This window comes from Stigmatopora argus, chromosome 22 (genome assembly GCF_051989625.1).
Source record: "Stigmatopora argus isolate UIUO_Sarg chromosome 22, RoL_Sarg_1.0, whole genome shotgun sequence".
In the NCBI taxonomy this organism is placed as follows: Eukaryota; Metazoa; Chordata; class Actinopteri; order Syngnathiformes; family Syngnathidae; genus Stigmatopora; species Stigmatopora argus.
Genome location: NC_135408.1, coordinates 7,591,350 through 7,617,897, shown reverse-complemented (window position 1 = coordinate 7,617,897; position 26,548 = coordinate 7,591,350). Strand labels below are relative to the sequence as shown.

At 36.7% G+C, this 26,548-nt stretch overlaps 1 protein-coding gene across 4 annotated transcripts; it reads right to left on the bottom strand.

Annotated features, from left to right (window-relative positions):
* Positions 1–177: 177 nt before the first annotated feature.
* On the bottom strand, positions 178–25,935 carry sh3pxd2b (SH3 and PX domains 2B). 4 transcript variants are annotated; one of them, XM_077591679.1, is made up of 15 exons: positions 25,599–25,935; positions 23,659–23,739; positions 19,858–19,933; positions 18,819–18,895; positions 16,094–16,185; positions 14,504–14,529; positions 14,182–14,217; positions 12,898–13,029; positions 12,449–12,550; positions 12,178–12,261; positions 8,090–8,207; positions 7,722–7,915; positions 7,569–7,615; positions 3,432–3,557; positions 178–3,358 (listed from the first exon to the last, which is right to left on the bottom strand). In XM_077591679.1, exons 1-15 carry the CDS (start codon positions 25,668–25,670, stop codon positions 1,841–1,843), a joined length of 2,781 nt encoding a protein of 926 aa, XP_077447805.1. In that variant the 5' UTR covers positions 25,671–25,935; the 3' UTR covers positions 178–1,840. The 4 variants fall into 4 exon arrangements, with proteins under 4 accessions (XP_077447805.1, XP_077447807.1, XP_077447806.1 ...); XM_077591681.1 differs by lacking the exon at positions 12,178–12,261; XM_077591680.1 differs by lacking the exon at positions 14,182–14,217.
* Positions 25,936–26,548: the final 613 nt, after the last annotated feature.

Below are 26,548 nucleotides of genomic sequence, written 5' to 3'. Positions count from 1 at the left end.
AGACATGTACTGAGAGCGTTTGAATTCATAAAGCCGTTGCCACACAATGCCAAGGTATGTATATAACTTTTTCACAACTTGTAGTGCAATTTTCTCGCTTTAACAAACTTAAAGAAATTACCAAAATGTTATGAATGTACTTCTCTTTAAAATCATAAAAAAATGAATCAAGCCAAATGAGGAAAAATTATGAAATGTTTATTGACTTCAATGTAAATAAAAAAAGGGAAAAATCAACTACACTATTCTCTTAATGACATCTTTAACCCATACTTTTCTTGGCTCACACTTATGCTTTATGACAGTCAGTTAGGTGTCAAATGAACATAGTAACTAAGTTAGTCTTGTCTGATTGTCTATATCTCTAAACTTGTTACTTTTGCTTCGTGCCGGTGACATCTATTGACTGCATTTGGCCCCAAACTGGTACTTTATCTGTCCTCACTAACTTACTCTTTCCTTCTTGCTCCTTCATCGGTAAACAATGACAAAAGATGGACACTTAATATGAAGTGACAATGTTTAAGACACAAAAGAAAACATTTTTTTGATACTCTGACCAAGCTTGATACCAGTCAAGCTTTTGGCAAGACATCATTTTGTCCTGTACATTGGTCACACATTTATCACTGATATGAGAACACCAAAAATGTGACATACTGCTAACTCTGTAAATAATTGCACCAATCACTTGGTCATTCATTTTAAAAAAAACTTTTCAAGAAACCTTTCCAAAAACTGGATTTCCTCATATAGGGTCCCATAGGATACATTAACAACTGCAGAGTAGTAGAGATTACTTTTACCAATGTATTTTAATATAATACTTTGGAATTGCCACATATCTTCTCTAAAATATGTATTGCAATAAATGCATAGAGTTATTGTATGACTCTATTGCTTTATTATTTTGGGGGGACATTATTGTCTTTGTCTTCAAGGAAAAAATTCACTCTAGAAGCAATACTACTAAACATTAGTTTCATATATCTTTAGGCTCTGGTAGGAAAAATGAGAATATTAAGTAATAAACATCTGCACTATTTCATTAATTCAAGTTAACAGTGCACCTGATGATTAATAAAGACATGATGTTGATTTGCGAAGTCCTCTATTTGAGGAAATTTGGTACGTGAAATAAAATGGTGTCCACCAACACCTTTATCATGTGCAAATATTTGCCTGACCTCATGTATTAGAAAAAACGAAAGAAAAAATATGTTACACATGAATGTAAACTTAAATATTAGAAAAGAACAAAGTAGCAAGAGCAAAAAAACATGCATGAAAAAAATTACTTGCATGGTAAAGTAAACTCGTAGTGATTTCCTTTAAACACTTTAAATCCTGTAAACAACCGTTAACCACTCTTGCGAGTTTGTCAAGCGCTTTTTTTGTTTTTAAGAGGATTTCGTCTATTCCTATTTTTTTGCATTCTGCATGTTGAGCTGTATTGCAACGCTACCAGTTATAACGGTAATGCAAGCAATTAGAAAGGAACACAAAACAAAAGTTTCAAATCTCATAGTTGCATTCAATGAAAAAAAACATTGAAAATACTGTGTTATTTCTGTTTTGGTAGAAAAGCAAGAACTGTGCCTATAAATTAATTAATTTACTGCCATCAACAGTGATCGATTTAAAATCCGTTTTGACAGATTAGACGTCTATCACAGTAGATGGCTGCAAATGTTTTTTTAATGAGGTTTCTTCCACTAACTACCACAAAACATACTCTGTGAATACCATGAATATACCTGGCAGTGAAGGAGTTAAAAATGAATACTAGCTCCAAAGTAGTGACCTTTTGTAAGCCTTGACCTCTTTGTTTCCGACTGCCTTAAGGTTTCTTACTCAAGTAATTGGAAGGGATCCAGCCCTCGACGTCTTCTCCAAGGTTCTTACAAAACCACCAGCCACTGCTGTTTTTCTCCAGCACCTCAAAGAGGGTCCCCACCTTAAAGCTGGAAGTGGGGTCATCGCCATCGAAGTCGGCCACGGCCAGGTACAACTCTTCTTTGCTCGGCTCCTTGAGCAATGGTGGGAGCTTGTCTCTGGGTGGACCGGGCTTGTCGCTTTTCACCTGGGGTTTGGGGGAGAAGGCCATTTTGACACCCTTGGGCTCTTCTTTTTCTCTGCTTGGGATAGCTGGAGAAAAGCCCTTTGGTTTAGGGGGCGGGGGTCTGTTGAGTGGAGATGGCCCCGTCTTAACGGAATCTTGAGGCTCTTTCAAAGCAGAAGCTGGTTTCATCTCAGTTGGGCTGGACGGAGAGCTTTTCTTTGGAGGAGGAGGTCTTCTTGGAGCCAAGGCAGGGGCCCTCAGTGGGACTTCTTTGTGTGGAGGAATTGCTGGTTTTCCAGGGGGTGGCGAGCTTTCTTGACTATGGCCGTTCACGTGCCGGAGGGGGAATTTCGTCTCGTCGCAGTTCTTGCCGTTATTCAGAGATTGGATTTGGAAAGGTGATTCGCAAGGATGGATTTCTTGTGTATCGTTTTGATTGTTGGCCTCCCCTGAAGCGGAGTTGCTTTCTATGGGTTTTGAAGGCCTCAGCTTACTTCTCAGGTTGGTGATGTCAAGTTTCTTCTCTGCCGGCGGGTCCGGCTTCGCAGCTGGGATGGGTTTAGGTCTTAAAACCGGTTTTGGTTTCAGGAAAACCGCTGGAGAAGCTGGCTCCGTTTTTTCCTCTGTGATCTCCGACTTGGGCTTTTGAGGCTGCTTGGGTACTGGTTTCAGGTTGAACTTCTTCACTTCTTTGGCAGAGACCTTGTGACCACATTCCAGGCCCATCTCATTGCGAAGATGAAGCACTTTGCTCTTGTCCTCTTTCTTTGGTTCGGATGTTTTGTCTGCCTTGAAAGGCCCCGCCTTGGGGGCAACCAGTGGCACGGTAACCCCAGGAGTAGGTGGTTTTGGGGGCAAAGGTTTGGAATGATCTGGTCTTGTTGGTTTCTCAATCGTCTCCGAGTCAAAACTCTTATTGATGGACTCTCTTCGCGGCGGGAGAGCCGGTTTGTCATCAGGCGGTGCCACGGGAGCTGGAGGCAAGGGTCCGGAGAAGGCGGAAGATTTGTTAACGCCAGACTTCCAGTCTCTCAATTTGACTCGGGTGCAGGATTCAGAGGCTGCGGGTGGCTCATCCGGTAAAGGTTTGGACCAGCTATCATCTGCACCCACGGAATTGGAAGAACTGATGTCTTCCTGTCGCAGCCGTTCCATCTCATTGGGCAGAGGGGCCAAGAAATTGGGCCGCACAGCATTACTTGTCTTCTTGTACTTCTCGATAAAAGTAGCCGGGGCCCAACCTTCTTGGTCGTCTATTTGAATGTACCACCAGCCACTGCCATTCTTTTCAATCACCTGGGAATATAAGAATAAGTTACTATTAAGTCTGACTGAGTAATACTAAAAAAACACAGTTTGCATCATTGACCTCCACTTTCACACCAGCTTGGAAGCTAATGCCATCTGGGATGGTGGTCTGGAAGTCTGCTATTGTGTAGAACTCTTCCTCGACCTGCGGGGGACCGGGTGGCTTGGGAAGATTTGTACCACGTGGCTGCAAAAAGTTTTAAGACTCAGACGTTAGCATGATATGCAGTCATGACATTAAGTAAGATCACAAAAGGACAAAGGGATACATTTCCTCAAATGATGGATAATACTATTTGTGGGCCAAACTCAATGAAAAGTGTGCAGTGAACAGGTAAAATTTGGTTTTGCTAAAATTATAGGCGCTACTCAAAATATCTTATATATATATACCATACATGATCATTTATATAATTTTTTTTCTTTTGAAAATGACCAAGTATAGTAAGGCTTTTTTCCTTAAAAATGACCAAGTATAGTAAGGATTTTTTCTTTAAAAATGACCATGTATAGTAAGGCTTTTTTTCTTAAAAAACGACAGTGTATAGTAAGGCTTTTTTCTTAAAAAACGAGTGTATAATAAGGCCTTTTTCTTAAACAACATAGTATAATAAAGCTTTTTTCTTAAAAAAAAAACAACATAGTATAGTAAGGCTTTTTTCTTAAAAAAACAACAGAGTAAAGTAAGGCTTTTTTCTTAAAAATCGACAGTATAGTAAAGCTTTTTTCTTAAAAATCGACAGTATAGTAAGGCTTTTTTCTTAAAAAACGACATAGTATAGTAAGGCTTTTTTTCCTTCAAAAATGACAGTATCGTAAGGCTTTTTTTCTAAAAAAACAACAACATAGTATAGTAAGGCTTTTTTCTCCAAAAAATGACATAGTATAGTGAGGCTTTTTTCTTTAAAAAAAATGACATAGTATAGTAAGGCTTTTTTCTTTAAAAAAAATGAAATAGTATACTAAAGCTTTTTTCTTTTAAAAAACTGAAATAGTCTAGTAAGGCTTTTTTCTTAAAAAACGGCATAGTCTAGGAAGGCTTTTTTTTCTTAAAAAAACAACACAGTATGGTAAGGCTTGTTTCTTCTCCTAGTTGTTGCTGTGGTCCAGTGTCAACAACATTTTTCTTAAAAAATGGCATAATCTAGTAAGGCTTTTTTTTTTCTTTGAAAACAACATAGTATGGTAAGGCTTTTTTTCATCTCCTAGGTGTTGCTGTGGTCCAGTGGCAAAAACATTGTGTCAGAATCTGAGGTGGGAACAAGTTCAACTAAGTAGTGAGTTCAAATCCACCACTCGCATCTTTAAAATCATTTTCCAATGTTATTGGGGTAATGAAGGAGAAATATAACTTCCAATCACTTTTTTTCCCAGTTGTTGCTTTGGTCCAGTGGCAAAGACATTGGGTCAGAACTTAAGGTGGACACAAGTTCAAATCAGGAGTGAGTTCAATTCCACTCTTTGCAATTCTCAAATTGTTTATTGAGGTAATGGAGAGGATGAATATAACTTCCAATCACATCATTACACAAGTCACTGTGGTCTAGTGGCAAAGACAATGCGTTGAAATTTAAGCTGGACACTAGTTCTAATCAGGAGTGAGTTCAATTCCACTCTTTGCAATTCTCAAATTGTTTATTGAGGTAATGAAAAGGATGAATATAACTTCCAATCACATCCTTTCAGAAGTCACTGTGGTCCAGTGGCAAAGTCAATGGGTTGAAAGTTGTGGTGGACACAAGTTCAAATCAGGAGTGAGTTCAAGTCCACTCTTTGCAATTCTCAAATTGTTTATTGAGGTAATGAAAAGGATGAATATAACTTCCAATCACAACATTTCAGAAGTCACTGTGGTCCAGTGGCAAAGTCAATGGGTTGAAATTTGTGGTGGACACAAGTTCAAATCAGGAGTGAGTTCAATTCCACTCTTTGCAATTCTCAAATTGTTTATTGAAGTAATGAAAAGGATGAATATAACTTCCAATCACATCCTTTCAGAAGTCACTGTGGTCCAGTGGCAAAGTCAATGGGTTGAAAGTTGTGGTGGACACAAGTTCAAATCAGGAGTGAGTTCAAGTCCACTCTTTGCAATTCTCAAATTGTTTATTGAGGTAATGAAAAGGATGAATATAACTTCCAATCACAACATCTCAGAAGTCACTGTGGTCCAGTGGCAAAGTCAATGGGTTGAAATTTGTGGTGGACACAAGTTCAAATCAGGAGTGAGTTCAAGTCCACTCTTTGCAATTCTCAAATTGTTTATTTGGTAATGAAAAGGATAAATATAACTTCCAATCATGTATAGGCGGGCCGCCTCGTGGTGCAGTGGGTTAGTCAACTGCCTGCGGCGTGGGTGTCGAGGGTTCACGTCCCGGTGTCGACGACTGCATGGCGTCGGCAGTCGGCCGAAGGCCGACTGTCGAACGCCACCAGGAACCCCCCCCCCCAACTGTCTTCCGGTCAGCCGAAGGCTGACCGGAACAAATTGTTTTGCTGAAAAAAATGACTAAGTGTTTATTTTAATGAAAAAAGGATTACTCATTTACTGAACTACATAGTGTCGTGATCAGTCAGACGAGAGCAGGATTCGAACCCCAGTCTCCCACACGGCAGTCAAATCCACTAAATTGAGTTCTGACCCATTGTCCTTGCCACTGGACCACAGTGACTTCTGAAATGATGTGGTTGGAAGTCATATTTATCATTTTCATTACATCAATAAACAATTTGAGAATTGCAAAGAGTGGAATTGAACTCACTCCAGATTTGAACTTGAGTCCACCTGAAGTTCTGAAGCTCCTGATTGCCACCTCAAGTTCTGACCCAATGTTTTTGCCACTGGACCACAGCAACAACTAGAAGGAGAAGAATCAGAAGTCAGAAATTAGAATTCAGTTTTGTGTAAAGTTACATTAAACGTACGTTTGAGTGTCTGTATATATTAATCCAAGTTAATTTAAATTTGTTTGTTCCGTTTACGAGTGCGTTGTCGTGGAAAAAAACTTTAAGAAAAAAAGCCTTACTACACTTGTTTTTTGAAGAAAAAAAGCCTTACTATACACTGTTGTTTTTTTAAGAATAAAGCCTTACTTTACTATGTCGTTTTTAAGAAAAAAGCCTTACTATACACTGTCGTTTTTAAGAAAAAAAGCCTTACTATACTATGTCGTTTTTTTAAGAAAAAAAGCCTTACTATACACTGTCGTTTTTCTAAGAAAAAAAGCCTTACTATACTATGTCGTTTTTCTAAGAAAAAAGCCTTACTATACTATGCCGTTTTTTAAGAAAAAAAGCCTTACTATACACTGTCGTTTTTTTAAGGAAAAAAAGCCTTACTATACTATGTCGTTTTTCTAAGAAAAAAGCCTTACCATACTATGTTTTTTTTAAAGAAAAAAGCCGTATTATACTATGTCGTTTTTTAAAGAAAAAAAGCCTTACTATACTATGTCGTTTTTTTAAGAAAAAAAGCCTTACTATACACTGTCGTTTTTTAAGAAAAAAGCCTTACTATACTATGTCGTTTTTTAAAGAAAAAAAGCCTTACTATACTATGTCGTTTTTCTAAGAAAAAAGCCTTACTATACACTGTCGTTTTTTAAGAAAAAAGCCTTACTATACTATGTAGTTTTTTAAGAAAAAAAGCCTTACTATACTATGTAGTTTTTTAAGGAAAAAAAGCCTTACTATACTATGTCGTTTTTTAAAGAAAAAAAGCCTTACTATACTATGTCGTTTTTTAAAGAAAAAAAGCCTTACTATACTATGTCGTTTTTTAAAGAAAAAAAGCCTTACTATACTATGTCGTTTTTTAAAGAAAAAAAGCCTTACTATACTATGTCGTTTTTTTAAAGAAAAAAAGCCTTACTATACTATGTCGTTTTTTTTAAAGAAAAAAGCCTTACTATACTATGTCGTTTTTTTTAAGAAAAAAGCCTTACTATGCTGTCGTTTTTCGGCATGGTAAATGGACACTTCACCTGTTGAGCGAAGTTTCCAGCCAACTCCCTACTGTGATGAAAGGAGGGGGTGGAATTTGATCCCGGGACTATTTCCTGTTTTGATTTTACTAATTTCTTGGGACTTGAAAACAAAACAAATTGCACACTAACATTGCAAACTGCTTCCTGATAATTAAAACTATTTTTTTTCTGTCGATGCCACCATTTGAGGATGTATAATAACTTTGTAATCTTACTATGGAAAGATCTCTGCGTGGAGGAGGCCTTTGTCTTAATCCAAATTCTGTAATTGGAAACAGTCATATGAAATTGTAATAGAGCTGTAGATTCAAAATATATATCATTTGAATACACATGATCTAAAACATCAGTCATCTATTTTGACTTACTTTTGTTATCGGAAAAGAACGAGAGTCTGTTTTCTTTCTGGTTGCCTTCTCTGGCCTCTCTGTTCGGCTGGCTCTGTTTGGAGAACCCATCCAGATCGTTGGTGCTGGCGTGTGTGACACCACCCTGCTTCTGGCTCTGAATGTCAGCCTTCTTTAGGTATGACGCTGGGGCCCAGCCCTCACGTCCTTGGTACCTGTTAGGTGGAAGATTATTGGACTTTAGTTCCATGGAGCTGACTGATATGTTAAAATTAAAAAAATAAAGCTATACGTGCCATGGGATACCAGATCATATGCTGTAGCACATGAATATCACTGCCTGAGACTTTGAAACGTATACATGTAGAAATATTAGTAATAAGAATCACCTGATCTTCCACCAGCCCTCCAAGTTCTTCTGAATGACCTCCACAATCATTCCTCGTTCCAGGTCGATCTCGTCTTGATCCCGGGCCGAGTAAGGATAAACCACAGAATATTTCTCCTCTGCAACAGGAACAAAAAAGACATTACCCTGAGTTATTATGTGCCATTTTGGAATGCTAACGGAAAACAAATGAGTAGATCATCCTGGAGTTAAAAGCACACAAGGACCGAATGCAGCATGATCTAACTTTGCAGCATTTATTAATACGTTCGTCTTGGAAAATGTCCAAATGGAGCAACGTTACTGATACATAATAGAACAATAAATATTGCTTCTAATTTATAAACTATAAATTAAAAATTATGATAGGTGGTGGTAGGAGAGAAAAAACATGCAACAACAAGCACAAGTGCGTAAAGGCAACAAACAGGCATTAAATTGTAATTAGGTTTTGTCATAAGATATATCCAGTGGGCTTACAGTATGTTGTCCCTTAAAAAATGACATAGTACAGTAAGGCTTTTTTCTTAAAAAAACAACAGTGTATAGTAAGGCTTTTTTCTTAAAAAAACGACAGTGTATATATAGTAAGGCTTTTTTCTTAAAAAATGACATAGTATAGTAAGGCTTTTTTCTTCAAAAACGACATATTATAGTAAGGCTTTTTTCTTCAAAAACGACATAGTATAGTAAGGCTTTTTTCTTCAAAAACGACATAGTATAGTAAGGCTTTTTTCTTAAAAAACGACATAGTATAGTAAGGCTGTTTTTCTTAAAAAACGACATAGTATAATAAGGCTTTTTTCTTAAAAATCGACATAGTATAGTAAGGCTTTCTTCTTAAAAAACGACATAGTATAGTAAGGCTTTTTTCTTAAAAAAACGACAGTGTATAGTAAGGCTTTTTTCTTCAAAAACTACATAGTATAGTAAAGCTTTTTTCTTCAAAAACGACATAGTATAGTAAGGCTTTTTTTCTTAAAAAACGACATAGTATAGTAAGGCTTTTTTCTTAAAAATCGACATAGTATAGTAAGGCTTTCTTCTTAAAAAACGACATAGTATAGTAAGGCTTTTTTCTTCAAGAACGACATATAGTAAGGCTTTTTTCTTCAAAAACGACATCTTATAGTAAGGCTTTTTTCTTCAAAAACGACATAGTATAGTAAGGCTTTTTTCTTCAAAAACGACATAGTATAGTAAGGCTTTTTTCTTCAAAAACGACATAGTATAGTAAGGCTTTTTTCTTCAAAAACGACATAGTATAGTAAGGCTTTTTTCTTCAAAAACGACATAGTATAGTAAGGCTTTTTTTCTTCAAAAACGACATAGTATAGTAAGGCTTTCGTCTTAAAAAACGACATAGTATAGTAAGGCTTTCGTCTTAAAAAACGACATAGTATAGTAAGGCTTTTTTCTTAAAAAAACGAGTGTATAGTAAGGCTTTTTTCTTAAAAAATGACATAGTATAGTAAGGCTTTTTTCTTAAAAAAACGACAGTGTATAGTAAGGCTTTTTTCTTAAAAAATGACATAGTATAGTAAGGCTTTTTTCTTCAAGAACGACATATTATAGTAAGGCTTTTTTCTTCAAAAACGACATATTATAGTAAGGCTTTTTTCTTCAAAAACGACATAGTATAGTAAGGCTTTTTTCTTCAAAAACGACATAGTATAGTAAGGCTTTTTTCTTAAAAAACGACATAGTATAGTAAGGCTGTTTTTCTTAAAAAACGACATAGTATAGTAAGGCTTTTTTCTTAAAAATCGACATAGTATAGTAAGGCTTTCTTCTTAAAAAACGACATAGTATAGTAAGGCTTTTTTCTTAAAAAAACGACAGTGTATAGTAAGGCTTTTTTCTTCAAAAACTACATAGTATAGTAAAGCTTTTTTCTTCAAAAACGACATAGTATAGTAAGGCTTTTTTTCTTAAAAAACGACATAGTATAGTAAGGCTTTTTTCTTAAAAATCGACATAGTATAGTAAGGCTTTCTTCTTAAAAAACGACATAGTATAGTAAGGCTTTTTTCTTAAAAAAACGACAGTGTATAGTAAGGCTTTTTTCTTCAAAAACTACATAGTATAGTAAAGCTTTTTTCCTTCAAAAACGACATAGTATAGTAAGGCTTTTTTCTTAAAAATCGACATAGTATAGTAAGGCTTTCTTCTTAAAAAACGACATAGTATAGTAAGGCTTTTTTCTTCAAGAACGACATATAGTAAGGCTTTTTTCTTCAAAAACGACATCTTATAGTAAGGCTTTTTTCTTCAAAAACGACATAGTATAGTAAGGCTTTTTTCTTCAAAAACGACATAGTATAGTAAGGCTTTTTTCTTCAAAAACGACATAGTATAGTAAGGCTTTTTTCTTCAAAAACGACATAGTATAGTAAGGCTTTTTTCTTCAAAAACGACATAGTATAGTAAGGCTTTTTTCTTCAAAAACGACATAGTATAGTAAGGCTTTTTTCTTCAAAAATGACATAGTATAGTAAGGCTTTTTTTCTTCAAAAACGACATAGTATAGTAAGGCTTTCGTCTTAAAAAACGACATAGTATAGTAAGGCTTTCGTCTTAAAAAACGACATAGTATAGTAAGGCTTTTTTCTTAAAAAAACGACAGTGTATAGTAAGGCTTTTTTCTTAAAAAATGACATAGTATAGTAAGGCTTTTTTCTTCAAGAACGACATATTATAGTAAGGCTTTTTTCTTCAAAAACGACATATTATAGTAAGGCTTTTTTCTTCAAAAACGACATAGTATAGTAAGGCTTTTTTCTTCAAAAACGACATAGTATAGTAAGGCTTTTTTCTTAAAAAACGACATAGTATAGTAAGGCTGTTTTTCTTAAAAAACGACATAGTATAGTAAGGCTTTTTTTCTTAAAAAACGACATAGTATAGTAAGGCTTTTTTCTTAAAAAACGACAGTGTATAGTAAGGCTGTTTTCTTAAAAAACGACCGTGTATAGTATGGCTTTTTTCTTAGAAAATGACCGTGTATAATATGGCTTTTTTCTTAGAAAACAACAGCGTATAGTAAGGCTTTTTTTCTTAGAAAACGACATAGTATAGTAAGGATTTTTTCTTAGAAAACGACATAGTATAGTAAGGAATTTTTCTTAGAAAATGACATAGTATAGTAAGTATTTTTTCTTAAAAAACGACATAGTATAGTAAGGCTTTTTTTCTTAAAAATCGACATAGTATAGTAAGGCTTTCTTCTTAAAAAACGACATAGTATAGTAAGGCTTTTTTCTTAAAAAAACGACAGTGTATAGTAAGGCTTTTTTCTTAAAAAATGACATAGTATAGTAAGGCTTTCTTCTTAAAAAACGACATAGTATAGTAAGGCTTTTTTCTTAAAAAAACGACAGTGTATAGTAAGGCTTTTTTCTTTAAAAATTACATAGTATAGTTAGGCTTTTTTCTTCAAGAACGACATATAGTAAGGCTTTTTTCTTCAAAAACGACATAGTATAGTAAGGCTTTTTTTCTTAAAAAACGACATAGTATAGTAAGGCTTTTTTCTTAAAAAACGACAGTGTATAGTAAGGCTGTTTTCTTAAAAAACGACCGTGTATAGTATGGCTTTTTTCTTAGAAAACGACCGTGTATAATATGGCTTTTTTCTTAGAAAACAACAGCGTATAGTAAGGCTTTTTTTCTTAGAAAACAACATAGTATAGTAAGGATTTTTTCTTAGAAAACGACATAGTATAGTAAGGCTTTCTTCTTAAAAAACGACATAGTATAGTAAGGCTTTCTTCTTAAAAAACGACATAGTATAGTAAGGCTTTCTTCTTAAAAAACGACATAGTATAGTAAGGCTTTTTTCTTTAAAAAAAAAACTACAAAAATGTGTCAGAATCCAAATAAAATCAAATGGGAAAAACACATTTGGTTTTAAATGCAGTTGAATTCACATTTCACATGAATTATGATGAATTAAATGCTTACAACAGCCATACACATGCAAGTCCTTCCAGAACATAGAGCATGAAAGGTTGGGTGCATAAACTGAACACACACACAGGCCAACATTCGCGGGTAGAGGGGAAAGTAGAAGAAAGACATGCCCTCCACCTTGCCCAAAGCCCGAGCTGAAAAGATCCCCTAAAGTTCGGCGACGGCCCACGTGCCTCGGCAAAGACCAGAATCTCCGAGGCGCTGACGTGGCAGCATGATGAGGCAAGACAGGAAGTAATATTATACCTCAACCAATTTGAAACTTCTGAATAAAAGTCAGTCTTGGATTCAGGAGTAATGCTAACGCAGTATTTTAAAAGGTCCCCGTCACAGATAGGTAGGATGGTAACGGTAGTAACGGCATGTCCATCATTCATTCATCCTGTACCTTCTTCTCCTGGAAGAGTGAAGTCATCAGTGTCATCCTGGGCCTCCAGGCACGTGGCAGGAACCCAACCCTGGGCATCTTCTGAACTCACAAACCACCAGCCTGTGTGCACAATATACATAATAAATTAAAAGAGAAACTTAATAGACGTCTTGTGAAGGAAACTAACTGTGAAGGACAGTACTTGGCTTAAATGGTTGAACAAAATGGAATTGCATCCCAATTAGGCAGTAAAATCAGTGTGATTTATCAAAGTCTTTCTACAATGAAAACTGATGGTGGCAAAGAAAACTGTATCATGGCAAGCACTGAAACATGAAAAGTCAAATTGATGGAATTCATGAAGTGAAAAGTAGCTGGTAAATATGTGAAGCAAAAACAATTCAAATGCTCGCATTGTTACTGTCAAAAAATATATGTGCAGTAAACAAAGATGAAGAGGAACTCACCTGACTCGTTTTTCTCAATGACCTCTACCACCTGACCCACTTGAAGACTGATCTCAGAGCTCTCCTGCTTGTCGTAGTCCGTTACTGCCACATACTGCTCCAAAAGGAGCGGGTCGGCCGATGCGCCATCTCCTGTTAGGGCGAGAACAACACGCTCATTCTTAAATCGACTGCCTCCTGTTTTCCTTTTCAGGCCAAATCGCAATAATATAGCAAAGCCTTCACTCAAATTTCTGCTCATCAAGGCCCTTGATGCCATCATGTCAAGTGTACATTTGTTTTTAATAGCTCTCATTTTAGACAGTCACCTTGACATGCTTTTGAGGGACACTGTCCAACCGTAATGAAACTTCCACTTTAGGGCACACACGAAAAAATGAGAGGAGGCTTAACTAGATTATGGAGAGTCACCTCGATGCAAAGCGGGTGAGGTAGCAGACGTGATAGGAGAGACAGACAGAGGAAATGACCATGAAGATCAAATAATTGCAATAAATGTTAGAGGTTATTAAAAGAAAATGATGAACCATCCCCATGAGTCCCACCACCAACACCATAGATAGTGTTAAGACAAACCATTAATAAATAAAAAGGACTTGCTTGGTTTTCAGCCCAATTCATCAAAACTATACACCAAATTAAGTCACGTTTTTTTTTTAAATGACCAATGCTGCAAGCAGATCACTGAAGGTGCGGATGGGAAGGAAAAACAACTAAACATTTGGCAATAACGGAAAATGTGATGAATTAAAATTCAAACTACGGCACCTCGGATTGGGATGCTGATCCTTCAGTGAGCAGAGGCAAGCAAAGCAAACACAAAACAGCGTGAGATTGTGTTTAAACCTCGGAAGCCGGCGTGAAATACAACAGAGATGGAAAAATAAGGGTGATAATAATAGTTACGAATACCACATTTCCTCTTTTAAAGGTAGTAGATTTTTCTTGATTCGGGGCTAATGAATTTGGTCATTCTTGCACAAAAAAAAACAATTTAATTATTTAACAGGCCAATCCAACTTCTTTAGAGGTGACATAATATGTGCTCTGAAGGCTGCGTATGAAGTTGTACTAGTTAACTTAGTGCTCTTATTCCTTTTAATAGGATGTTATTTGGGGTCAAATGCACAAGGACCCCTTACAGCACAGGGTAAGGTGTGAAACGAAAGTCAGTTTGAGTGTATTCTGACAACAAAATGTACTCCCGGTTTGGGAGCAGGGTCTCTCGCAACTTGCCAGGTCAACACACAACACGACTAAGGATTACAATCAGTATCTTACTACCTCGCTTTAGGATAGTTGTCGCTCTCTCCACAAACCCTGATGGAAAGGAAAATGAATGGGAAAGAAAGCTGAAAAGGAACGTTATGGATGCAACTTAAGTCTGAATTGAGATATGAAAAGATTTTGGTGGCTGTTGCAGTGGTTTTAAAGAAAATGACAGTTTAAAAAAAAACTTGGAAAACGTTTGACGTGACAGAATTAATGCTGTTATTCCACCACTAGAGAGAAACAAAGTCACGTCACAGTAACAATGGTGGCAGAAGGTTTAGTCATAAAAACATAAAAATTTTATCAATGATGAATATTGATTGAAGTGACTTACCAGATTTTTTCTTTCCTGCTGGTTCCCTGATTAAAAAAAACAAATCAAGACAAACATACATTACAACAATGTAGAAAAAAAATACCTGCCATTTGTATTTTTAATCATTAAATGTACAATTGGAATTTTTGTGGCTAAAACTGGGCACCAATTTAATTACTCATTCTATTTCTCAAGCCATTGTTCTGGTGTCATTCATCAACAACAATGTTGTCAGGGCTATAAATTGTTCAATCAGTTGATTGGCGCAGCCCCAGGACCTTATAAGGAGTGTAACTTATTGCACTGTGAAAAGGAAAAAAATATATGCGAGATAAGCAAGGCAATAAGATTATTCTAAATCAATAGGCGTGGAGTTAATTATAAGTGTTTACTCGACAAATCTGGAGTTTTAATTTAAATGAGATTCTAATTCTGTTCTGTTCTATTTAGTTTGTTAATATTAAACCAAATTTACCCAAGCATTCACCTTGGAGGATAGTCATAGTGGCACAAAAAAGAGGTTCTCTAAAGTATTCAGATAAAGTTGGAAGCAAAGGGTTCATTCAAACCCTTTAATGATTGATTGTGCATTTTTTTCATTCATATTTTAATGTTTTGGACTGCTCAGCACTCAAATTGTTATTAATTGAGACAAAAGTGTGGGAGCATCAAACATTCGTTGCTTGAATGAAGCTATGAATGGATATCTGAGCCGTATGTGATTAAATTCTGCTTTCAAGATTAATTTATAGTAAATTACCTTCAAGGTTAGGAAACAATGTACTGGAAGTTTTCTGGGTGGCAATGAGTCATTTAAAGCATTCTTCCCTATGACAGCATGATGATCAATAGCTGAGTCATTTGGAAATGCCCTCAAAAAATATAGTCCGTATATATAGAACTGTAGAGTCAATATTGTTCCTGTAATGTTTGCTTCCTTAAATTTTAAGGTCTATAAGCATTCCCTTGTTGTTTTTCCTAATGCTCACAATTCAGATCTTCCATTTTATTTGTGTTAAGCAACTATTCTTAAAAAAATATTTTTTGGCAAAACGTTCTACTCCAACACTGCATCTTTAATAATTATCAGTGATTGAAGTTTCAGTAAAGTCTTGACTAAATCATGTCAAGCAGTGCCAAAAACGATGCTGCACAAACAAGAGGTTTGATGTAGTAATTCCAGTGAAGATGAAGGATGGCCTTCGCAATAGTCAGCCACCTCACCCTTCCTACTTTGCCTTATATACGGGCTTATAAATTTGCGTTAATGAAGTTAGGAGCCATTTGTCCTTGGCAATCACCTACAGCCGTGTGCTGGATGCAACATATATTCTGTTAGCACTGATGAGACAGAGCGGTTTGGCTGTCAGGCACCATACGTCATTATCAATAGTGTAGTGACAGCTTTCCAGTCTTGTTGCCTATTTACATTCAGACGAGGACTCCGTCCATTCTATCAATCTTACTTTGATTTAAAATGAAAGCAAAAAAAATGACCAAATAATGAATAATCAAGACTAAGAGCACTTCCACAAAACAGCGGATGAATTATTGTGCCCATTCTTTGTTGGAACCATCTAGTTGAAGTATACATTGATCTATACTTACTCCTTGGGTGGATTGAGGTCTTCAGGTCTGGTCTCAAAAAACACTCGGACCTCCTCGCATTGTGAGATGTAAACTGGCAGCTGGATGAGGGCCTGCGTATGCACAAGATAGCGGAGAAAAGTCAGAAAGCACATTTACTAGTTTTAGCGTGAGTGATTTATTTAACTTCTACTTCACAACATTTACTAATAATGCTTAGTTTTGGTGCGCAAAAGCCAAAATGATGGTATAATCTGTAACATAAAGCTTTTGAAATCAATTTCATTGGAGGGTTTTTCATCTCTTATTATTTGCCTCCTTTTGTCTTTCAATCTAGTCAGTTAGAGGGTAAACAGACGCTGACCCTGAATGCGTGATGTCAGAACAGAGAGAGAACATCTTCTGTCAAAGTCCTTGTGCCGAATGTCACATTTATTGCAAGCGAGACTACGCCCTCTCCTGCTGAAGCTGGCAGGCAAACCTGAATACTATCCATCAAGCTCTCGTTGCTGGCCTCTACCTCAGCTTTTAATACTCTTAAGTGTTTCACTTCTGTCCTTTGAGGGAACACAGCCTCTTAATGTCAGGCCTGGCAGCTATGGGATGAGAGCCAGACACCCAAACCAAGGTGCCCTTGTCCCATGCGGCACCGAGACTCGCCATATACACTACAGTTGGTAAATGCCGGTTTTCTACTTTAAGCAAGGTGAAAACAAGATGCCATCTTTACCGATTCATAGTGTACAGACCATTACTCATTCGCAATGCATTCATCCCACTCCTGAGCTCAATGGTTGATTTACTGTTGACCCCCAGCAATATGTCTGGCCATGTGACCTAGAGAACTGCCCAGTTCATGAAGTCAAAGTGTGTTGTGAACGTCTGGTGTCTTCTCCTTCGATTTATTGTCTGTCCTTGTGTCAGCCTGTCGTCCTGTCCTCTCATTACCATGCTCCCCAGGGACGAGAAGGGAGAGACACTACAGCAAATTGACTTTATGGGTGTTCTTTACAGTGGCCAGCATTAAGGTAATTGTGTTTTTGTGTGCATGTGTTTTCAGAGAACAAATGGAATGAGAATGAGACTTACAAGTGCATTCACAGAATTCATTTAAGCTACCAAGCATAGGGTAGGTAGGTTATTCTTTTTGCAAACTGATGCTGTGCAATGAAAATCAGGGGTCTAAAAATGCTTACACTTTAATGTAAGTGAAAAAAAAAGCTTTGAGCTTGTGTTTTTTAACAGGCTGGAAATTGATAAAACAAAAAATATTGCATTAATCACTAAATGACAGGAGCTGTTTTTTGTTATTACCGCTTGATTGTTTGGATTTGGTCAAGCATTGTACAATAACAAAAAAACTTTCACGGGATTGCTATTACTATTATTATTGTTATTATTATTACAATTGTTTTTCTTTCCAGCCTTATTTAGAACTCATGTGGTATTAAACAGTGTGTGATCATGACTGAGTCATCCAAACTCAGCAGTTAAGTAATAGTTGATGTATGCAATAAAGTGTGTTTTCTCAGTGTTGCATAAAATAAGACCACTCAACCAGGGGAATTCCATGCAAGTAAGTGAAAAGCCTCAAGTGTTAAAAAAAAAAGTCTGACTCAAACCTTTTCCAGCATAAACATGAAATTCCAACTTGTCAACAAGGCAGCATAAGGGGATGAAAACATTTTGAAGCTTTAGAGGAAGCTATCTCTGTTCATTTGGCGATGCTCTGCCAGTGGACACATTTTAGAGAAAGGTTTGATGTATTCAATGATTCTATTTCGCTCTTAAAAACTTTTTAGAATTCACCAATAGAAAAAAACCTGAACATGACTAGTTGGCAAAACGCTCTCTCTAAAAACATCCTTCATGGTCTGTCTGCAGAAAGGAGAAAGAGTTGAATAGTCTAAGCAAACTTGTAAGAAAAGCACCCCTTTTGCTGATGAGGACCAGCTCAACACCACCAAATCTTTGGGTGTGGTCTCCAGTTACACAGCACAGCACAAAAATGTAGACACACTATAACAAACTACAGTCTATGTTCTCCTTTCTTTTGCAAATTGGTCAAATATGGAACTATATTATTTATTTCTCTCTTAATCCTAATCACCATATCCAAACCATTGTATGCTTTTTGGTAAGAACTCTTCTGCAAGGTTTTCAAATGCATACTTGAATGAAATTGGCACAGAACAACTTATTGAACAGGACCTCAAACGAATTTAGGAACATAGATATTATGATAATAAATCTCTAAGAGGTAGCCGTGATCTTAATGTTTTCCTTTTGCTCAAAAAAGCAGCAATTAGACACAAGCTATTGACATGTTTATGACCGTGGTTCTGCTCGAGTGGCGCCAAAGCAAGTAATTTAATCCATCCTCTTCAATTTGTGTGGCAATTAATCTCTTCGGTAAGAGTCACGTAATGGCTTGTGTACAGCAGAGAGGCAGGTTAGGAATGAAATTGAGGCAGATTCTGTAGTTTGTCTCCATTTGCATTCAAGCAAGGAGTGCACAGTCTGTCTTCGGTCTTATCTCCAGAGTCAAACCAAGGGCAATTTACGAGAATATGAGAATGTCCTGTAAGATTTTTTTGTGCGTCTCAAAAAGATTTTGACCTGGACATCTGTGGTTTTGTATCCCCTGAGGAATGTGATTTTTTTCTTAGTATATTACAGTTCAAAATCAAGGAAAACAGGACACTAGACAAGTATGGACATGTCCTGTCACAGGGTGCATACATACCCTACAGTATTCATTGATAGGCCTGAGCCTTTTCATGGCCACATCTCTGATATGGCTCCTCCGGAAGAGAATCTTCCCTGGAACAAAAAAGAAGAGGAAAAAAAGAGTTGTTCCGTTGACTCAAAATTTTCACTTATGTTTCCAAAAGGATTTTCTCATGACAAAATAAAGCTCAACTGTGACACACTTATTCTTATCTGCATCTAACTGCAGGTACCAACAAGCTAGATAGCTCTAACTTAGTGTATTTTTAAGGGATGGCTGGGATGGTTTGAAAAGGAGTGTTTTCTGTCTCCTCGCTCTTTTCTTACTGAGTCAGAGTTCATCTAAATGTTCTGTGTGTATCTGCTGAATGAGTTCCAGACCTGCATGGCCTCAAAGAAATCCAATCCCTCAATCCCAGCCCAAGCCTCGTCGGGTGAGTCTTTCTTTCAAACTACATAAAATGTTGATGAACACACTGTGCCTGTATTTTAATTAAATAATTATGAACTTTGCACTTGAATGATCAATTGTAAAGTAAAATTAAAAAAATGTTGATCTGTTCACTCTGTGTGTGACAAAAGTAGCAAACCTTAGAGCACATGTGTCAAAGTGGCGGCCCGGGGGCCAAATCTGGCCTGCCGCATCATTTTGTGTGGCCCGGGAAAGTAAATCATGAGTGCCGACTTTCTGTTTTAGGATCAAATTAAAATGAAGAGTATAGATGTATATTATATTAATTATTATTATTATTATATCCCCTTTTAAATCAATAATTGTAATTTTTAATCAATTTCTTTGTGTTTTTAGTTCAAAAATCATTTCGTAAAATCTAAAAAATATATATTAAAAAAAGCTTTAAAAAAAACATTGTTTTAGATCTATAAAAAACTGAATATTCAGGGATTTTAATCCAGTTCTTTTAATCCATTTATTTAAAAAAATATCTAAATATTATATCTAAAATGGTCCGGCCCAAGTGAAATCAAGTTAATGCTAAAGCGGCCCGCGAACCAACCCAAGTCTGACACCCCTGCCTTAGAGGTTGCACTCTTACCAGGTAGGAACGGGATGATCCTCCGCTTGGGGTCTTTCTGCCCTCCTTCAACTGGGAATTTATCCAACAACTCCATCTGAAACAAAACAATACATTCTTCTTGAATTGTAGGCGACTGAAGCGATGAGGCTGGAAAGAACAGTTGACAAATTTAAAATCAGCAGTTCCTGCAAGGAATTCAGCCAATAAAAGAAAGATCTGCCAATGTTCAGGAATGCAATAAACAGATGGTCCAGCCAACCACCACCCGTCCTTTCCTTGGCCAGTAATATGTTGCTGCAAAAACAGACTGCTTAGAGAGTAAAACGTGTGTTTTGGTCATTATTGAAATCCATAAAACCATATAGTTGCCTGTTTTATAGCACTGGATTATTATTGGATGTGAAACACATCTCACAGTAAATTGTGCTTTTCACCTTTGCCTAAGTGTATTTAGTCCTGAAAAGACAAGGGAAAATATCTGACTAAAGCCTGACAAAGCTGATATATTAATGAGATTATTTATATATTTGATTTGCCGGTGCTATCAGAATATATCACTATTCTTAAGATTGGACACAATGATATCAACTAACTGATAAGAGTAAGTCATTCTTTTAACATGAGTTCAATGTAACCTACGCTTACCTTCATAAATCAGTTTTATGTGGCTGTAAAATTATATTTTATAGTCTATGAATCTTTGGGGTGCTCAAGACATATGTTTTAAATATTGATAAACTTGAGTTTTCTTCTCTACTCATTCTAAGGGAGAGATACACAGACTTCTGACGTTATTTAAGGCGTAACAGAGGCAAAATATTGATTGCTATTAAGGAGATAGCAGGCAAATCATCATTGGCTGTGCATACTCTAGCAATGACCCCTTCTTGGATTGCTGTCAGAAACGCACAGGCTAATGAATGCCACAAGTGTGATGCCCTTTATGCCAGTTTTCCTGAAAGGCAATGTGAAAGGAGTTAAACACGGGGGATCCACGACTCCCACCCAACAAATTGTAACCATTCCCATGTGTGAATGCAGACACACCCAACCACTCACTCTCTGTCTAGTCTAAACCTTGCATCTACTCTGTAATCAGAGCCACTGAGGCAAGAAAGGGCATCCACTGGGAGCTAAGAGTCTCTCGCAAATGCCGGTTGCGCCAAGCCTCTCTGTCAAATATTAATGCTGTACAAGCAAGAAGATGACAGATGCATGCAAAGTGCACTTGGGACTCAACTTGACTTTCTAAGGTGACTCTGAAATATGTAAGACCAGCTGTGTCATGTTGGTTAAACAGATGCGTTCAGATCTACCCAATGCAGCTCGTTTTTTTTTTCTTTCTCAAGTATCCGTAAGTGTTAAGGTAAATACTACTTATCGGAATTTAGTCAGAACAAATTGCATGCACTATTGGATTGAATTGAAATGCAAGTAGCAATGTCCCGATCTGATACTCAGAATCGGTATAAGCGCCCGATACGGGTACTTTCGAAGTATTAGTCAGTATCCTGTAGTAGCGTATGTTTTCAGTATCACCGTGCTTTTCGGGTGCTGTCATTCAAATCACTGGGCAAAGTTGTCTACTAGATGGGACTACTTCTCATTATAAATAAAGTATAGTAACAGAGCATTGCATAGTATTTGTAAATAGAGCATGCTGAGATGTGTAAATATGGTAGTCATAAGGATAATGATGAGTTAAAATGCTGTTGGTCTATAAAGCACATCTCAACGACTGTAAGTTGCCGTTTATTTATTTATTTTTAAACTATGAATTTCTATCAATTGTTGTTCACTTGATGAGGAAATTGCTGAATATAATGCTAAAACAACATTTTCTGTTAATTCCCCTGAGGAATACCATACAATTTTTTAATTTAATTCAATCACAGATATGATCTTCAAGTGAGCTATAATATGTCTGGTCTATTTCCGGTTTACTCACGTCAGCCTGCAAGTAAAAAGATCGGAGGAGTAGCAGACTCCCATTTATCAAATCTGAGAACAACGGCTGCTTTCTTTGCAGCTTCCGCTGAAGATCCAAGTTGATCAACTGTACAGTGCATTAGTCATTGTTAACATTTTGCATAGGAGCAAAATCCTCGTGAAACTGCTTAATAAAACGGACATCTATAGAAAAGTATAATGCTCATATAGTGAGGTGGCCCATAATTATTTAACATTTATAATAAAAGTGCATCTTCAGGCCTTACAAACTGTTTCGAGAAACAAAGTCAAGCGCTAAAGGTGTCCATGAAACACTAATAAAATTTCTATGATCCAAATAAAACATGCTCTGCCATTAAAGATTTCGATTCTTGATTACTACACATGGAAAATATGTGACAGCTGTGTTTTTTTTTTAGTAGCTTTGAAGTCTCTCCAAAATCGGACTGTTGAAGTTTTAGCAGCTGAGTGAACACATGTGCAGTACGGAAAAATGGTGTTCGTGACGTGTGTAGCAGTTTTTTTTTTCTTATAAATTGGAAAAGCCACATGGATGACCCTGCTGCAGAAACTTTTCCACCCTTTGGCATGAAATCGGTCTATTTCTGTTCAAGATTTAGATCTTCAACACTAATGGTGGGGACAGTTGATGGGATAGAAAGCCACAATAATAAAAACAATTATAATGAAGACAATATAAAGACCTTATAATAAAACAATTCAGACAATTCCAACAACACGCAAAAGCCGTAATTGGTAGTAAATCGATTGCTAACCGAAACATGAAAAGCTTCTAATCTTGACCAATTCGACTGTACAATCAAAATGAGCTTTTAACTGTAAAACTTTTAGGCATCGAGTATATGGCCAAAAAAACACCCTGTTGCTTCATAATTTAGTGCTCACATAAGCAGCTTGGACCAGCTGTAATTTTGGGAAGTGGTGATTCACACACCACTGAATCTTGTGGTTATCACACATGATTCTTTAGAATAGATCCTGCATACGTAATCCTTTCTCTGTTCTTTTTAGTGTTCATCTTGTGTAAAAGTGTATACACTGACGACTCAACCTGACTGTAAAGTGGCAGGATATGATCGCAAAGAGCCTGGCGGAAAATTAAAAGCGAGCAATAGAGTAGACGAATGACTACGTTCCATGTCATTAGGCTATGGGAGAGAACGGTGAATGATGTCATCACTACTCCCTTGACTGTAATCCATTGGGGTACAATTATAATACTCACCAGCCATTTTAAGTAACATGTGCAATGTAATACCCTAGTTGAGAGATAGTACTTTATGTTTAATGACACTATCCGACACATTATTTTAAAGTTTATTAGTAATAGTGTGGCAAACAAAAAGTGCGTTAATTTATCCTGTTCATCTTTTATAAGGTAATACAAAGTAGTTTATTAAATTTAGTTGTCATTTTATGTTTGAAACAGCTCTTAATCAAGTCAAATGCCATGTAATTCAATTAGGATTAGTCAAGTAATGGGCCGGTCCTTGATAGTCATACGTCCTTGCAGCAGATGCATGACCTACAAAAGAGGAAGTGAAACAAGGACTCTAAATCGCTCGTTGCACCACACACTCACACACAGTGCCTGCATCACATTTGACAATGATTCAAACATTTACGTGGACATCACACATCGGTCCCTGCCCTCATTTAAGTTGCAAGGCCCCTTTCTGTCCCCTCGGAGGCAAAATAGTAACTACTGTCACGAAGGTGGAGATATAAGAGAACAACAATTAATGCCGTTGCTAATGGGAAAGTGCTAATTGTTCATATAAAACTTAATTATCATACATAATGTAATGCAATTTATAGAATTAACAATTCCAGACGATATCTGCTCACCTGCAAGTCGAAAAACTTGCTGTAGCGTCTATAAATGAGTTCTGTGCTGCCATCCGTCCAGCACACTTTAATGATGTACACCTAGGAGAGAGGAAAAACATTAATAAGCACAATTCACAATGCTCCTAATAAAAATGTTACTCTTTCCACCTTTTTCCTCTAATGTGAGGATGCTTTACTATTACATCTCTTCCTCTCCAGACCATTCAGACAGTACGCAACTTCCTGTCTTTATCCAGCCAGGAACCAGAGCATTTGACCGTGACACAATTTTCTAAAATTGAGCTCTAAAATACAGTGCAGCCTGCTAAGATCGAAAAATAACATATGTGTTTACCTCATGGTTGAGGAAGTTGTAATGTGAATGCATTTATAGGTTGTGACTCAAACAGCCAAAACATGAATGAATTTTACTGCCTTATTTTTATTCACCTGGTCATCCATTTAGACAACTTCCTTGTTCAACTTTCCTAATGAACATAGTCTAAAGCTTGACCTAGTTCTCTAGCTATCCGCCCAAAAGGATAGCGGTGGTTGGAAATTCCGTGGTGTTGGCTTCCCTTCCAGATTTTCTCTGCCCTCAAGTCAGTGATGACAATGGAAAAACTAGGTAAAGACTTATTTGTCCTTTAAAGTTAGTTTTACGTCGTAAAAGTGAGCTAAAACAAGTGCGGACATTTAAATTGCTGCTGACATTTGTACTTAAAGGTGTTCAAAATGTGTCCAGTCAGCAGAGAAAATTGTGAAATATGCCTTTAAGTCCCTCCACAGATTCAAAGCAACAGATGATCTCACACCAGGGCCTCGGAACTAACTCCTGCTGCATCTTTTGGCAGCTTAGTGCTGGTTCTGCTACTCAAATGGCAAGCAACAGCCTGTATGACCTCCATACTCAGTTTACACAGCATGATGGAGGCTGTATTGTGAAGCAGTAAGAAACAAGCCTTTGTGTTGTTGACATTCTTTTGCACCCACAAAACACTGCAGTGAAAAAAAACAACTTTTTTTTCTCCTTAAAATATTTATTCGTGTTTTTAAATATTGTGCGCAAGTGCATGATTGAGTTTAGTGATGCAACCAAAGAAGGATTCGGTCTTAAGAACTAAAGAAATCATTTCAGGAATGCAATATTTTACCTTGGCATTCAGGGTTTGGAGGTTTGCTGAGTGTTAATGTGTTTTTTTTGTCATTTTTCCATTGGTGATTTATAGGGCTAGAAAGAATTGATGTGCTTTGTTATGGAACAGCCAGACAAGAAACAGTTTTACCAAATATCGACACTAATCCTAAAAAATGGGAATACCGTGAATGGATACAATGGTGCCCATACACCATGTGAAAATAACTGAATACATACTGCATTTACTATTTCAATGTTTACCTTAATTATTATGTTTGACAAACAAACTATACACATAAACATACACATATATACAAACAATGTTTTGTTTCCTACTGCCAGTTGTTAAAGTGGCATTTTATGAAAGGATTTCCAACATTATAACATTTTCAGTGGCCAGATTTCAGGCCAGAAAATGTAGTTTTTCCTGTATTCAGTTTTCTTTTCCCTATAGAGATCCTAGGTTTTTTGTTTTTTTAGTACATTGACTGCAGTCAAATCACTTAGAAAGGCAAACAGATGTTCACTTCACTGCAACTCCACCTATTTATCTGTCATGGCTGAACTTTTAATGAAATCCGAATAACGTCCAAACGCTATTGTTGTTAAAACAGTTTATGCAACCTTGGAATAAAGTGTCAAGGTATTTTGTTTTCAAGAAAAATCCAATTAGAAATCGAGCAGATCGCTGTAACTTGATCCTCTCTTTGTCTTTACTTTAGTCAACAGGAGAGGGGGAAATGGAAAAAAAAACCAGCAGAATGACATCGACCCGTTGCACAATTGAACATTAGTTTGCTCATTTTAAAAGAAATCTTACGTAATGTTTGCTGGGATTTCTCCGTTTTTGGACATCTTGCACGGTCACTTCTTGCACGGTCCTTCTCGGCATGATGTCTTTCTCGGTGTTTCGCCTTGGTTCAAATGATCGAGCGATTTGTATTTCTTAATGAGCGATCAAGTTTAACGGGTGTCGGTTCCTAGTTTTCCACTTGTCCCGCGTGCGTTCCTCCAGATTGTCTATTTCCCAAAATCGGGTAAATGATCGTATATTTGGGTTCCAACGTCAAGCTGTCCATGAGAAGTTGGAGATTTCCGATGTTATTTCTCTCTCTCCCTCTCTCTTACCTCTGATTTAAACACACTCCCAGCCTATTCCAAATCGCCCACTTGGCCTCAAAGTGGGACGATCCCTTTATAAAAATAAATATATAAATAAATAAAAATTCCACCTCCGGAATACGGACCTCCCCTACGGATGACATCGACACAGTAACTTCTTGGCAGTGTTTTGCATCTAACGTCGATTGTAAAATTAATTGATGCAAACTGGTGCATAACATTCCACCAATTTCTTTATCGATCAGTTTGTCCGTCCTCTGTCATCTAAATGTTGGTATATTTTACTATCATTCAAGAGTTTTCAAGAAGTTTACTTTGGAGGCGCTGACTTGTTGTAAAACTACGCCACCTTCTGGCTATTTTTATTCATTACATTGTTAGTGTACATGTGGCATTTTGAATGAATGAATGAGCTCCTCATTCAATAGGGGAATCTCAGAAATCATTCTAATTCGTACTCCTTGATATAATGTAAGTAATACCGTAATATATATTAAAATGTTTATTTTATATTGAATTCAATAGGATTGTCAAGTAAATAATAACAGGAGACACATGGGAGTAATACAAACTTTTATATATATACACTACTATTTGAACAGCAGTTGCACCAGTACATATTTAATGTCAATAAAAATGAAAAAAAGA

Coding starts and splice junctions, on each gene's coding strand:
- sh3pxd2b (XM_077591679.1), bottom strand. CDS start 25,670: ATGCCGAGAAGGACCGTGCAAGAAGTGACCGTGCAAGATGTCCAAAAA. Junction 19,934..23,658: donor GCAAGTTTTTCGACTTGCAG/GTGAGCAGATAT, acceptor GTTTTGTTTCAG/ATGGAGTTGTTGGATAAATT. Junction 3,359..3,431: donor AAGCTGGTGTGAAAGTGGAG/GTCAATGATGCA, acceptor TTATATTCCCAG/GTGATTGAAAAGAATGGCAG.